General features: G+C 46.4%; 1 protein-coding gene across 8 annotated transcripts in view; it reads right to left on the bottom strand.

The window, feature by feature from the left end:
- YAP1 (Yes1 associated transcriptional regulator) overlaps positions 1–15,195 on the bottom strand; it is a 114,284-nt gene that overhangs the window by 33,648 nt on the left and 65,441 nt on the right. For 4 of the 8 annotated variants that reach the window (XM_045486579.1, XM_045486584.1, XM_045486582.1 and 1 more), the window contains exon 4: positions 3,692–3,811. In XM_045486579.1, coding sequence (XP_045342535.1) covers positions 3,692–3,811 — 120 coding nt within the window. The remainder of the gene's footprint in view (positions 1–3,691; positions 3,812–15,195) is intronic. The other 4 variants (XM_045486581.1, XM_045486585.1, XM_045486583.1 and 1 more) reach the window with 1 other exon arrangement.

Here is a 15,195-nt window from a genome sequence, read left to right as displayed (position 1 = left end):
GTCCACTAGAGCAGACTTAGGTATTCAGTTGGTCATTAGGTACATTTTCATCAAAAGTAAAGTACCACTTCACTTATTACAACAGCTATCGAGAATGTTTGGTGTTAAAAAGAAAAGGTTAATGTATATCTAAAAAGTTAAAATTTTTAATAAACCTCTCATTATTGATGCAAAAATTTAACCTTGATGAAGAAATATGTGCTTGGGGTGCCTCGGTGGCTCAGTCGGTTAACCGCCCGACTTCGGCTCAGGTCATGATCTCGTGGCTTGTGAGTTCGAGCCCCATGTCCGGCTCTGTGCTGACAGCTCAGAGCCTGGAGCCTGCTTCAGATTCTCTGTCTCCCTCTCTCTCTCTGCCCCTTCCCTGCTCATGCTCTGTCTCTCTCAGTCTCAAAAATAAATAAAACATTAAAATAAAATAAAATAAAAAAATACGTGCTTAACTTTGGCTATGAGTCTTAATAAATTATCTATTCTTCCTTTTTTCATTTTAGTTATCTTTATTTTAGGAAATTCCCTCTCTCTCTCTCTCTCTCTCTCTCTCTCTCTCTCTCTCTCACACACACACAAACACACACACACCAAGTTTTGGGAAACTGAAACAAAGAACCAAAATCAACATCTGGGTTTTAATTACCTGTCACATTTCTGTGCACGGAATTTCTATGCACAGAACTGTTAGGAATTAAAGACTATTCTGTTTTTGCCACACCAGATTGTTCATTACATCGTTTAAGACTCAAAAGATCTATTTTTTAGCCCAAATCTCTAGTTCCAATATTCCATTTACACCAAACATGTTTTTTTCCAGTGGTACCATCAGCACTTATTTCCAGAAACACAAATTGCTAACATTATTTAATATGTCCTTTCATATAAACAGTAAGGACAGTAACATTACACAAAAGATGAGTCCCCTGATTATTAGTGTTTTGGAGATCTTTCATTCTAAAAAGAAATGATATTTTTGTGTGTTTTCATTAGGGCTTTTACCAGACACTATTCGTAGGACCATTACATAACAAGGAAATGTTTAAAACTTGAGACTCTTCATGTTTACAATACATTTACATATTTAAAATCTCCAGGAAAGAGTCATTATATGAAGTAATGTAACAGCCTACATAATATTCAGGCACCAATTCCTAATTGGATTAATTCAAAATTCCTAACAGGAATCCTTAAAACCAAACAAAACCCCTTCTTTTCTCAAAGCCAGTAAGTACCAGGGAATCCTTATTGTCAGTGATGTCACTTCATGATTTGTTACAAATTACTAGTACATTCTCTAAAATAACGTAAATGTCAAAAATGTAGAGTTTTTAAATGTTAAACAAGAAAATCGGATGAAAGAAAAGCAATCCACAGATTACTCTTTACTTTCCTACAGTCACATGGATAATTTATGAACTTTCTGCAGGAAGGAGGACGGACACAGGATTCTAAAGTGTAAGAGGCTGGTGTCTGAAGAAGGGAAGGGATGCCAAGCTCACACAGCTTACACAGAGGTGGACCCTTCTACCAAGAGAAGATTAACTTGACCCAAGCTAAACACACGTAAATAATACAGATTTGGGGAGTACAGGAAAGCAACCTCACAACCACCAAAACAAGAACCCACCGTTTGTTTGTACGCGCACAGCTCAAAGGGTCAGAAAGCGGACAATCTGTATTTTTCTGGCAGAGATAAAACCCACTCCTGTCTCGAACCTCAGACTTCATGAGCACCCCCGCACGCAGCAGCCTGGCTCTAACCGGCAGAGCCCCAGCCTGGAGAAGCCCCCGCCCCCCTGTTACACTGGGGCTCTGACTGAAAAGGTCTGGAACAGATTAAAAGTCAGGCCACAAAATAAAAAGCTCTGGCAGGCTATCAAGCCTGTCTGGAAGACACACACACAGTGGGCCCAAACAGGGAAACTGTGGGCAGTAAGAGAATTTTATGGAACTTTTCTTTGGAATATGCAATTGAATGTGCGTATGCACGTGCTGAAGGCAGGGTGGGAGAACTGTTTTCAAAGACCAAGCTCTGTGTGTAATGGATCTACCTAGGGTCACGGTCAAGTTGCTTTATTTCACTATTTTAACTGAAAGCACTTACAGAAAAAAACAAAGCAAAAACAACAACAACAACAACTTTGTCCCAATTCCTGATTTCTGGAGTTAGCCAAGAGTTAATTATCATCTTTCATAACCTTATGTTGGGGGGGTGGGGGTGGGGGGGAACCACAGACCACTTAAAAAAAGAAAATCTCCAAAATGTGGACAAGGTGAATCCATTTCATTAAATATGACTTAAGGAAACATGGCTGTTATCGCTCCAGTCCATACAAATGGCAACATTTATTAAAATTCTCTACCTTACTTGGCTTCCTATTTCAACCACAAGGCTTACTGAAGTATTAAATAAAATCTGAAGTTGCAAATTATTAACATGCCACATTACTTTTTTAACACCCAAACAGACTTTGAGGCTCAAAAGTCTAACATTGAAGCCAAGCGGCTGTCAAAAGGACAGTCTGTTCTCTGATCCACCTTGGCTTCGTGTGAACAGGGGGTCCCAACTAGCCCACCAATGACCAGTCAGCTTGGGGGGAACCCAGATGTTGGAGGTTTCTGAAGGTATACATACAGACAGAGCCAAACCGTTCACAATGTTTCTGAGAGGGAAGTAATTTTACCCAAGAAGCTCTGGGCAGAGTTTCTTTTCCCCCCAGGATTGTGTTTTGAAGGCATTCACAGAGTTAATTCCTCCTTCCCGTAAGAGTCCCCACAGTTGTTGTTAGGTCAACCCCGCAGAGCTTCAAAAGCCCCACACTCCTCAGGCTGACCTACTCGATGATCTGCACGTTGTTTTCATTTAGCTGTATCCAGTCCAAAATGCAAACTTCAAAACCACAATGCTTTGCTCCTTTTTAGATTCAGTTTTCCGTGGCTTTGGAAGAGTGTCTCAGAAACCCCACTGAAATAATAGAACAGCGGAAAAACACGGGATAAAAAGGCACTAAAGAGGTTGTATATGATTATCAGAATGTGAATGTGTGCTTTTGGGAGGGGAGTGTTCCTTTGTGCAGAGGGTGATTTAGAAGGGAATACGGCTTTGCTTTTTTTGTTTCCTGAATAAAAAACTAAGGAACCTTCCTTAAAAGAAAGAAAGCCAGTCAGAGGGAGAAGAACAGAGAAAATGCCTTCACTGGCGCCTCCCCAGGGTGACAGCTCCAGCCCAGTGGAGGACAGAAAACCAGACAGCCTCCAGCACAGGCCACTCCTCGCTGCAGGCGCACAGAAGCAGACACTGGGTCAGGACCAAAGCCGGCATCCCAGGCCTTAGAGCAGTGTGGCAGCCGGACTAGCACTGCAGTTAGAAAGACCGTTTTACGCACATTCACTGCGTCGCTCAAAGGGTGAAAGGAGCAGGACTCTGGTTAGTAAGCTGCCACAAGCCGTCCCACCCCGCCCCCAGCCCAGGCGCCCAGGCTGCAGAGCAGACTCACACCTGCATGTGTCAGGTGCAGAGTGAACATATGTAAGGAGGTATAAAAGCAGGACTGGAAAAGCTGGCTGGGCAGTCCTCCTGTTCAATACTAGAAAGCAACGCAATTTTATTTCAGGGGATGTTCCCAAATTCACACACACACACACACACACACACACACACTTATCAAAAATATCTAAAAAAGGTTTTGAGTTGAACCTTTACCAAAACGAGGGTCAAGCCTCGGGTCTAGCCAAGAGGTGGTCTTGTTCTTATGGTTTATATAGTAGATTTCTCCATCCTGAGTCATGGCTTGTTCCCATCCGTCAGGCAGAGGACCTATAAATACAGAAAGAAAAAAAAAAAATCACCGTTGGTTTTTACTTGCTAGAAACAAAAAAACAAGGGGGGTGGGGGGAGTGCATATTTAAAAACAAAACGCCACAGAATTGAGCATACGTTCAGAGGAGAAAAGGAAACCTGTATCCCGATTCCGGACCCGTCTCCACCTCTTTATACAAACTACTAATTAACAAATGACTACAAGGCTCTTCGGCGAGGGGAGGGGCACTGCAGTCCACAAGTGTCAGGAAAAGGTGCCGTTTCAGCAACCCAGAAGTGGCTGGGGGAGGTGGGCGAAGAAGGGGGCAGGGTCCCCCATCTGAAAGCTATGGAGAGAGGGAGCAGCACCCGGGAAGGGAGCTGGGAGATTCCTGCACCTTCCTGGGGGGAGGAAGCTACAGGACGGCTGGGCTGTGGGGGCTGCAGCAGGAAGAGGGGGGCCCAGGGCAGATCTGTGAGTTCCAGGTACCTCTGGGCCCACCCGCGCGCCTACCCCAGGATCCGGGGAGGTGAGTCAGGTGGAGACGGGAGTCGGAGCGCTGGCTGGAATTCCACGAGGTACAGGTGTGGATGGGCGGAACCGAGGGCCATTCCAAGTGGATGGTGCATGTGCGCTGCCCGAACCCCCACAGCAGCGGCGCGGACCCCACTCCGGCGGCAACACTGAACCACGACAGGGCTCCGTGTGCTACCGCATCGCACAGCTCACTCCACCCCGCACGGCCTGAGTCCTCTTTTCCTCCACGTACCAGCCCTGGCAGGTGCCGGCCAGCCCTAGGAGTGACCCTGAGGGGGCTCCGTGCATCCCCCCACCGCCCACAGCCACAGGCCAGTCGGCTTCGTGTCTGACACCGGGCACTGATGGGGTCGCACGCACTCCTCAACGGCCCCCCCGCCCCGCCCGCCGGCTTGGGGCACCCAGTGCCAGCCGCGCCCAGGGCAGCAGCTTGCTGGCGGGGCCGGTGTCTACCAGCAGGCGAGTGGGAAGTAACCTCGGTGAACACGACAGACCCAACCGCTTTTCTCAGCGGCAGTCACTGTCGGTGGGCTCGACGCCACTGCTCGGAAGGCAGAACCTCCACAAATGAAGCCCGATGGCTGGGCTCCACCTTTTCTTGGGAAGAGGGCCCGGTGGCAAACTGCTTGTGACATTCCAAGTTCCTGAGCAGCCGAGAGAGGAACGAGTCAGCAGCAGTCGCGGGATGGTTCCGCACACCTCCCCCAACAGGCCCTGCCACCGTCCCCGAGCCTGCCCCCGTGCAGGTACCTCTGCCTTTTCTACCGGTTATGGCTCTCCACCAAGAGCACCATCCTGGACACACACCTGCCTCCCCTGTCCCCTCCACCCGCAGGCAGGCGCCACTGCACCGTCTCTGCCTCGTCTGCACGGGGGTATCGCTAAGAACTCAGCCTCCCAGAGGCAGCAGCTCTTCCTTCACCACCACTGGGGAGCCTCGTTCAGAGCCCAACTTCTCACCACGCCCCCCATTTCCAGGGTCTTCTATCGAACAGCCACCAGGCTTTCCTCCTTCAGATGTCACCCCTCCCATCAGCCTTCCCTGACCACACACGTTAGTCTTCTCTTCAAGGCTGCGTGCCCATGTACGGGACAGAGCTGCAATGACCTGTCTGTCCTGCCAGTGACCTGCTCACCCGGCCTTTAGGGCACAGGCCGGCAGACCCTGCACAGTAAATACCTGAGGAAGAATGGAGGGCCTCCCTTTGAACATTCCGAACCTTCTGTAAATGAGCTTAAAATCACGTAGTACATACACTTCAATGAATAGGTTTAGAAACAAAAACGACGTTATTAAATTCAGTACTTTGTGCTCCTTAAAGCAAACTTTTTCTTCCTAAGCGTATTTATTTTTACAACTCTTTTTTTAATGTTAACGACTACAGAAAGGCAGAATGGAAAAAGACTAAGGAACGCCTGGGTGGCTCAGTCGGTTAAGCGTCCGACTCTGGATTTTGGCCCAGGTCTTGATCTCACGATTCGGGAGTTTGAGCCCGGACAGCATGGAGCCTGCTTGAGATTCTCTCCCCTTTCTCGCTCTGCCTCTGCCCTGCTCGCTCTCTCAAAAATAAGTAAGTTAAGAAAAAAAAAACTGGAAAGAAAAAGCCTAAGTTTTGTGTGTCCTACTCACCAGGGAAAAAACTAAACAACTTCAGTTTCCAGTTTTGTGGTATGTTCTGCATTTCTCCCTCATGCATGTGTTTTGATAACACATGTATACCCACACATGTCATACTCTACCTGTCCCATACTGGCTTTACTCACTAAATATATTATTGGCATCTCTTCTTGACACAGCACATAGATCTTTTTCTTTTTAATGCTTCATATGTATTTCAGAGACGTCGTGGGCTCCATTCCAGACCACTACAATAAAGTGAGCCAAATGAATTTTTTGGTTTCTTGGTGCATGTAAAGTTACGTTTACGGTAGTGAGAAATAGTGTTATCTCGAATAAAAGTAACAATGCGCATACCTTAATTAAAAAATATTTATAGCTAAAAAAAATGGTAACCATCAGCTGAGCTTTCAGCAAGTTGTGCCCTTTTCGCTTGTGGAGGTCCTGCCTCAGTGCAGAGGGCTGCTGACTGGTCAGGGCGCTCAGCATGGCCACGGCAAGTTCTCAAAATGTTCTCAACAATGAAGTTGGCTGTATCAACTGACTCTTCCTTTCATGAATGATTTCTCTGGAGCACAGGAGGCTGTCAGACGGGACGGCATTTTACCCACAGCAGAAGTTCTTTCGAAAGTGGAGCCCATCCTCTCAAACCCTCTGCTGCTATATTAACTAAGTTCGTGCCCTATCCTGAATCCTGTGTCGTCATCCCAACAGTCTTCGCAGCGTCTCCACCAGGAGTAGATTCCATCTCAAGAAACCACTTCCTTTGCTCGTCCGTTCGAACCAAGTCTTCACCCGTGGACGTTTGATCCCGAAACTGCAGGTCAGTCCGTCTCCAGGCTCCACTCGTGATTCAAGTCCTCTTGCTGTGTCCACCACGTTGGCAGCAACTTCCTCCCTGGCCTGGAAGTTCTGGGCCCCGCGAGTCATCCCCGAGGGCTGGAATCAATGTCCCCCAAACTCACGTTAACGCCGATGCTCTCTAACTTCTTCCTATGAATCACGACTGTTCTTAAGGCATCTAGAATGGTAAAAACACTTGCCAGAGATTTTCAGTTGACTTTGCCCAGATTCAATCAGAAGAACCAGTGCCTTGTGAAATGTATTTCTTAAATAATAAAAGACTTGAAAGCAGAAATGACTCCTTCCCTCCTTAAACCTCATGAACCAACCTCCACTCGCTTCAGACTTTTCTTCTGAAGCTTCCTCATGTCTGTCACCCTTCACGGAATTGAAGAGAGTCAAAGCCTTGCTCTGGATTAGGCTGTGGCTCACACGAACACTGGGAATGGTCTGATCGGCGTGGAGGCTGCTTGGCTTTCCTGTTCATGTGTTCACTGGAGAAGCACTTTTCAGGTCCTTCAAGAACCTCTTTGCACTCACAACTCGGCTGACTATTTGGCACAAGAGTCCCGGCTACTGGCCTGTCTCAGCTTTCACGTGCCTTCCTCACGGGGCTCGATCATCTCCAGCTTCTGACTTAATGTGACAGACGTGTGACTCTTCCTTTCACTTGCACACTGGGAGGCCACTGTAGGGGCACTAATGGACCCAATGTCCCTACTGCTGTGTCTCAGGGAAGAGGAAGGCCGAGGGGGAACTGCCGTCAGTGGGGCAGACACAACACAGGGTTTACTGATTGTGTTTGCCGTCTTACGTGTGCATGGTTCACAGCACCTGAAACGGTTCTAACAGTAACATCAAAGATCACGGATTACCAATTGCCGTTAACAAATACAGTAATGAAAAAGTCTGAAATATTATGAGAACTGCCAAAATGTGACAGAGACATGATGTGAGCAAATGCTGCCGGGAAAACGTGTGACAGACTTGACTGATGCAGGGTGGCCGCAAACATTCAGTCTGTAACAAACACAGCGTGTGAGAAGCCCGATGAAGTACAACACGTTAAAATGAGGCATGCCTGCATCAGAATTCACTTCTCCCTTTTCACAAGTTTAGGGGCCACAGGCGTTTTTCAATTTTGTCAGCGTAACGCACAACCGCTGGGGCAGCTACGGCAGCGCCAGTAAGGACACGGTCACACAGATGAAACACAGGGACATTTGGAGATGTCATCCACCCAAGGTCGACCGTAAACTTGCTCAAGGTAAAATCTGAACTCAGATCTCTGACTTGAGAGCTTCCGCTTTTAAACCATACAATATGCTCCTTCCCAAAGACATAAAACCTATTTCCCAAGACTTATGCATTTCCATACATTAAATTTGCAAAATGGAAAGAGTGACTTTATCGGTTTATATCCAAGTTAAATCATTAAGTACTTACCATATTTATTATACGTAAATATTATTTGTTATATGTAAATCAATAAATGTTTAGTATTTCACTAAAAACAGCAAACTTCAAAAATTAAGTTCAGGAAACTTCTCACTGATACCATTCTTATGCACCATCAACAATCAAAACTGAACCTCTGATGGCCCTCATTTTAGACACGAAGGTACAGAGGAGAAACAATCCCAGTGCAAACTACTGACTGCTGCCGATTCTCACACCTATTTCTACTTGAGGAAGGTGCATATGAAATACAAATACTGGGGGCGCCTGGGCTCAGTCAGTTAAATGGCCGTCTTCAGCTCAGGTCATGATCGCGCAGTTTGTGAGTTCGAGCCCCACATCAGGCTCGGTGCTGACAGCACGGAGCCCACTTCAGATCCTCTGTCCCCCTCTCTGCCCCCTCCCATGCAAGCGCTCTGTCTCTCAAAAATAAACATTAAAAATGTTTAAAAATTACTGTACAATTAATTTTAGAAGCATGCTAGTATGCAAAACAGAAAAGAAAATAACGCTTTATATATTCATCTGTATTTTTCGTTTAACATTCTGGGTAAATACGATGTTACATGGAAAGAGATGGTTCAAAATAGGATACCGAGAAAGGTACTAATCAAAGGCAAAGGCACAGATGAGCAAAGATTACCTTCAAATAGTGTTGTACCACAACTGAATCCTTAGTAGGAGAAAAAGATAACAGACAAGAAACAGATCTTCAACCTTAAATGTGAATGAAAGAAAACAATATATCGGGGTGCTGGGTAGCCCCGTCAGTTGAACGTCCGACTCCTGGTTTTGGCTCAAGTCATGACCCCAGAGTTGTGGGATTGGGTCCCATGCTGGTCTCCATGCTGAGCATGGAGCCTGCTTGGGATTCTCTTTTTTTCTCCCTCTGCCCTTCAAATATATACAGACATATAGTCAGATCTGGGCTACACGCACACGCACGCACACACACACACACACACACACGCACGCACACACACGCACACACACAGAGATTTTTAGTTAAGTAGTCCTTAGAAGAAATCCAGTGACTTGATCCTTAATGCAGGATTTTAAGTCATTCTGCTAAACTAATAAGCTAACTGTTGAATAACCATGAAAGGGGCGCCTGGGTGGCTCAGTCAGATGAGCGTCCAACTTCGGCTCGGGTCGTGATCTTGTGGTCCGTGAGTTCGAGCCCCGCGTCGGGCTCTGTGCTGACAGCTCAGAACCTGGAGCCTGCTTCTGATTCCGTGTCTCCCTCTCTCTCTGACCCTCCCCCCATTCATGCTCTGTCTCTCTCTGTCTCAAAAATAAATAAACGTTAAAAAAAAAATTAAAAAAAAAAAAAAAAGAATAACCATGAAAAGCACAGAGAGCAAGAGCGACAGACTGAGTCACTGGTTACACAGGCTCCTAAAAGTTTGACTCAAACATGTGTTTGGGCTAACCTTAAGACACAGTAAAGTACTGAGTCCAAGGGGGAAATCTGGGTTTCCCACAAAACTACATTCTTAAGAGAAAACCACAGGAATTGATCAAAATAAATTTAGAATGATCTTTGAGTTCAATTTATATTCTGATTTAATGTGTTATAAATTTCTTCAATATGGAGCACACGAAATGAAGCAAATGTAAGTAGCCAAATTTTATTTTATTTAAATCAGATGATCTTAAATCTGTGATCAAAATCACCAGGAAAGCCCCACCCTTAGGAGTCCAGGTTCAGAAGGCTCGCCCATAGGGCACTGATGGTGCCGGCCTGGGGACACTTACAACCGCCGAGGGCTGGTCGGGCGGCACCTCTACACCCCAAGTGTCCGCTAGCAGGTACCGTGGGCGGCTCAGAGCCCCAACCATCAAGCGCTGCAGGTCTGGGAAAGGCACCACCTTTGCCGGGAGAGGGCGACGCGAGCGGCTATGTCCACCAGGACCAAACAAGTCCTGAGTGGTGCTCTTCCTGTAAACACGTGAAAAACCCGAATGGCTCCAGCAACTACTAAGGAGAAGCAGCTCACAGGTCTTCTGCCTGTGAGAACTACGTGGAACTGAAGAGCGGGGACCCTGGAGGTGAGACGAGGAGATGAGATCCCCAGATTCTCACCGGTGACTTGGCCCGACACCGTGTCTGGCTGAGAAAGCTTTTCTGTCCCAGTGGAAACGAAGAGCCCTCACTCGTCATCTGGCTCTAACTGGCTGTGCGTTTCTGTCCAGGCCAGACGGGGAAGTGCCGGCACACAGCAGGGTCCGTTTCTGTGCACACGGTGCATTTTTCTATTCTATTGTCTAGCAGAGGGCCGAGGGCCCTCTACTCAGAAAGGGGAATAAATGTCTGAAACTAATCAACATGGAATTCAATTAAAATCCTTGATTTACGCTCATGAAACAGTGTTTTTTCCGTGTAAGTTCAACCTCTCCATTATCCGGCATGACTTAAACCAAAGACACAGAGATAGTTACCAAGGTCCTACTACATCCAGACACACACTTCTGGGACTGGAGATGTACAGCTGTGAGCAGACCAATCCCTGTCTCATGGAGCTTCCGTTCTAGCCGGGAGGACAGACAGATACGGACAGAAGAGTGCTGGCTAATGAGTGCACTGAGCAAAAAGACATAAAGCAACACGGATGCAAACACCTGGAAAGGGTCTTTTAGACACATGGGCCCACATGGGCTGCTCGGAGGAAGCAGAGAGTCCAACAGGGTGCGAGCTGCAGTCTGTCATGAGCCGGGGAGGAGCATCCCAGTCAGTGGGTCTGGGTGGAGGGCAGAGGTACGTGGGGCATGGTTTTGAAGGTCAAGACTTGACCAAACAGCTTTCATCGTTCCAACCAGGAGAGGGCTGCACGCATAATACCTGACACAAATTACCAGTGCTCCAGGGTGATACCAACTCTCCAAGCTCAGGGAGAACCTCGAAACGAGTCTGAGTGGACAATAAACATTTTCATGCTACATCATGTTCATGTGTGCTGAAGACAGGCCCTCAGACACAGGGGAAGATATGGGAGCTTTTCAACCTATCACACCTGACCACTGCACCGAAGTCTTTTGGGGAAGAAGGGGAAATAAAAAAAAAATAAAGCACTAATCAAGAAGGCAGAAAGATGTCAGCATTTTAATAAGATGTAAGGAGGGTGAGAATTTTTTTTTAAGTAAGCTCTACACCCAACTCACGACCCCAAGAACCAAGAGTCGCGACTGAGCCAGCCGGGCGCCCTAAAGGTGAGAAATCCAAACTGGGATAAGCAAGAGGAAGAAGAGTGTTAGGCTACTGTTAAAATAATTCATAAGTCAGAGTTACTTATCCTCGGGGAAAATAAATTTTTAGGTAGGATTTACTACTGGTTGAACGATAACTTATCTGCTACGGCAATATAACTTCCTGCAATATTTTAGGAATAAAAAACACTCCAGGTCCTAACATGGATGGTGACTCAACATCCACTTTTGCATTAGTAATGACTGCCATTTGCAATGTCTTATCAAACAAGAAAGTCTGGATAAGCCACCCCGCAAGCTGAAGAGCAACCTGTCCTACTGGCCTGCCCCACGATTCAGGGGTAGAGTCGACACCCACGACTCAGAAAGGTCACTAAACACACCCTGATGAGTGGTTCAAAGTACAGAATTCTCAAGAAGTCACTTCCTCAGAACGCAGGAGGAGCCACTGTAAAAGACGCCGTGGCCTCTACAAGGAATCTGCTGCTGACCTCTGCGAGTTCCGCATTCTGGTCCTAAGCTGGCACTTAGGACAGCTCACAAACTCTTACTCTACGTGGGGGCATTCGACGCTCTTTGCAAGCGCGTGTTAACTCCTTTACCAGCCCCGCAGTACAGGAACTATCATTTCCCCCACCTTACAGATGAGGACACGATGGCACAGACGGGCCGCCCAGGATGCGTGCCCGCCAGCACCGGTCACACGCTTTCTTCTGCAGGTGCCAGTGCCATGTGCACGATGGCTCCCACACCTTCCGCGCTTCACCCGAGGCACCAGCCTCTCTCTCTTCTCCACCAAGTGGACACGACACACTTTACAAAACATGTTCCCATATTCTGAGTGGCTTCTACTTAAAAAAAAATTTTTTTTAATGTTCATTTTTGAGAGAGAGAGAGAGAGAGATAAAGGGAGACAGCGCACAAGTGGGGGAGGGGCATAGAGGGAGGGAGACACAGAATCCGAAGCAGGCTGCAGGCTCCGAGCTGTCTGCACAGAGCCTGATCCAGGACTCGAACTCACAAACCGTGAGATCATGACCTGAGCCGAAGTCGGACGCTGGACCGACTGAGCCACACAGGCGCCCCTGGATTCTACTTTAAAGTACCACCCGCTGCACTTGCCCCTGAAACCAAACTGGCATGCAGACTTTCACAGCTCCGGGATGGGGTGGTATTTCAGCGGCAGCCTCCCAGCTGGCCTTCACCCGTGTGGTGGCGCAGTGTGGAGCCTATTTGGGAGTGTCTGTCCCCCTCTCTCTCTGCCCCTCTGCCACTTGCACAGTCTCTGTCTCTCTCAAATAAACTTAAAAAAAAAAAAAAAAAAAAGAAATTGCACTTGTTTAGATTTCTTGGAGGTTTATACTGCACACTGTCTTGTATTTACTCTTTTACACTGAGTTTAGCTAGAGGCCAGTCAGTGGCATGGGAAGATACATCATTCTGCCCCAGAACACAGAAAAAGAGTTTTGTTTTTGTTTCTATAAGCAAGTGTGCTCAATTCTGCAAGGTGGATGAGAAGAAACACGGCAACATTTATGAGAAACTAGCACTAGGCCTAGCGTGTAACACTCTGCTCTGCAGACTTGAGGTTTTCAGAATATGTGGGAACCGAAATATATTCACCCCTGACTCTTCAGCAGTTCTGTGTCCAAAGGAGTCTTCCATAGACATACGCGTCTGAAATCCCTCTACCTGGTCTTCTAAACCCTAGACAGTCCCTGATAAAACCTTGTCCACACGAGAAAGATTCTTAGGTGGACACACTCAAAAAAAACTGTCATGTACAATCATTAAGTTTTATTGTCACTAACTTTTTGTGTGCCTTCAATAATCTAAATGTGGGACAAGTATTTATAAATGTATTGGTTGAGGAAAACAGCTTATAAAATCAAGTTTTGGTAAAAGAAATAGGATTTCCCTTCTGGTATCTACAGCAACAGTGGACTTAAAGCACACAGCCCTAGGTCACGCGGTCAAAACTATCATTTTTGGGTACAGGCCTAGAAGCTAAAAAGACTATAAATATACCGATTAAAATCCGTTTCACAAAAGTAAACGCAAGGGTGGTGACGAGCCGTTTCTTCTTCTCCTTCAAGTTCGGATGTGCTCCTATAGGCCGCTGGAAGATGCTCGTGCCCAACGACTAGACACACCGCCAAGCCCCAAGCCAGGCTGCTCACCTGCACGCAGTGCACCACTCACTCGCCTACCCCCCCACCCCCGCCTCCCCCATCAGGCCCAGAGTCTTCAACAAACACCCTGATTTCTTCCTCTTGGTACCCCCACAGCTGAGCACAGCCACACTACACAACCAAAGCCTGTTGAGTGAAAATGATTAAAAACCTACCTGTGGAAAGAATAATTGATTGGTCTTGATCAAGTCACAATCTCTCGGATCTTTAGTCTGTGCTTTTATAAATCATAGGTTTTTTAAAAGTGGGTGCCTGAGTGGCTCACTTGGTGAAGCATCCAACTCTTGATCTCGGCTCAGGGCATGATCTCACAGTTCATGGGTTTGAGCCCCATATCGGGCTCTGTGCTGACGGTGTGGAGCCTGCTTGGAACTCTCTCTCCCTCCTCCTCACTCTGCCCCTACCCCACTCACGCATGCTCGCGCTCTCTCTCTCTAAATAAATAAGCAAACATTAAAAAAAGTTGGTACCATTTTTACAGAATTTTTATATTAAATAAGCTGTCAAATGAACTGATGGATTCCTATCTATCACTTGTGTAGCTTTTATTCCAACAGAAAGTAGGAATAATATGAACACAGAAGTAACAAAGTAGACCTTAATAATACTTCCGTGGTCTCCAGTCCACCATTCTAGAGCCTCTGTTCTGTGCAGCCCATGAACCGGCAGCATGGACACTACTTGCAAACGTGTTAGAAACGTGGAGCCTCAGGTCCAGACCTACTGGGTTACCGTCTGATTTTAACACGCCCCCGGCCGGTCCCCCCTCCAGCCACAAATTATGAACCACTCATCCATAACACAAAAAACTAGTAAGGCTCACCTGTGTTCACTCAACTCTTATAGAACGACCTACCATTAGCTCAAACATCACCAACACAGCAACAGTGCAATTCGGTTGGTTAGTAAAAAAAAAAAACAAAAACAAAACACCCTTGACGCATAAAAATGCAACTAAGTATGATTTCAGCTCTATATTAACACTGTAGAAAGACAGCCTAGTTTAGAGAGAAGAATAAAAGGGTTCGAGATTCAGATGGACCTACAGTCAACCCTGTTGGATCCTGTATTAACCTTCTAACCTTGGGCAAGTTCCTTACTCTGCTTGGAACTTCCTTTCCTTATCCACAAAGTGGGAGATGAACACTCCATTCAATGGGAGAGGTTTACAAGAAGAACTTGACGTCAAGTAGGGTAGGTACTTTTTAAAAAAGTCAGTTCCCTACTCTTTCCTGGAATAGTTGTGTGATTTTGTTCCAATAATATATTTACTTTACTAAAATCCATACACAATGCAAAGAGTCAGGTTGATCAGGAAATAAACCTGGGTCTCAAAGATGCAATGAAGGGCGCCTGGGTGGCTCAGTTGGTGAAGCATCTAACTCTTGATCTCAGCTCAACTCACAATCTCAGGGTTAGGAGTTCAAGCCACACCCAGTGTGGAGTCTACGTTAAAAAAAAAAAAAAAAGTTGAAAAAAAACCCCCAACTTTAACCTAATTGAAGTTTTGCCACCTCCTTATCTTACTGATTAAAAGAATAAATAT

Source organism: Leopardus geoffroyi, chromosome D1, assembly GCF_018350155.1.
Source record: "Leopardus geoffroyi isolate Oge1 chromosome D1, O.geoffroyi_Oge1_pat1.0, whole genome shotgun sequence".
In the NCBI taxonomy this organism is placed as follows: domain Eukaryota; kingdom Metazoa; phylum Chordata; class Mammalia; order Carnivora; family Felidae; genus Leopardus; species Leopardus geoffroyi.
The sequence above is the reverse complement of the archived record's forward strand: the minus strand, read 5'-3'. Positions and strand labels throughout refer to the sequence as shown.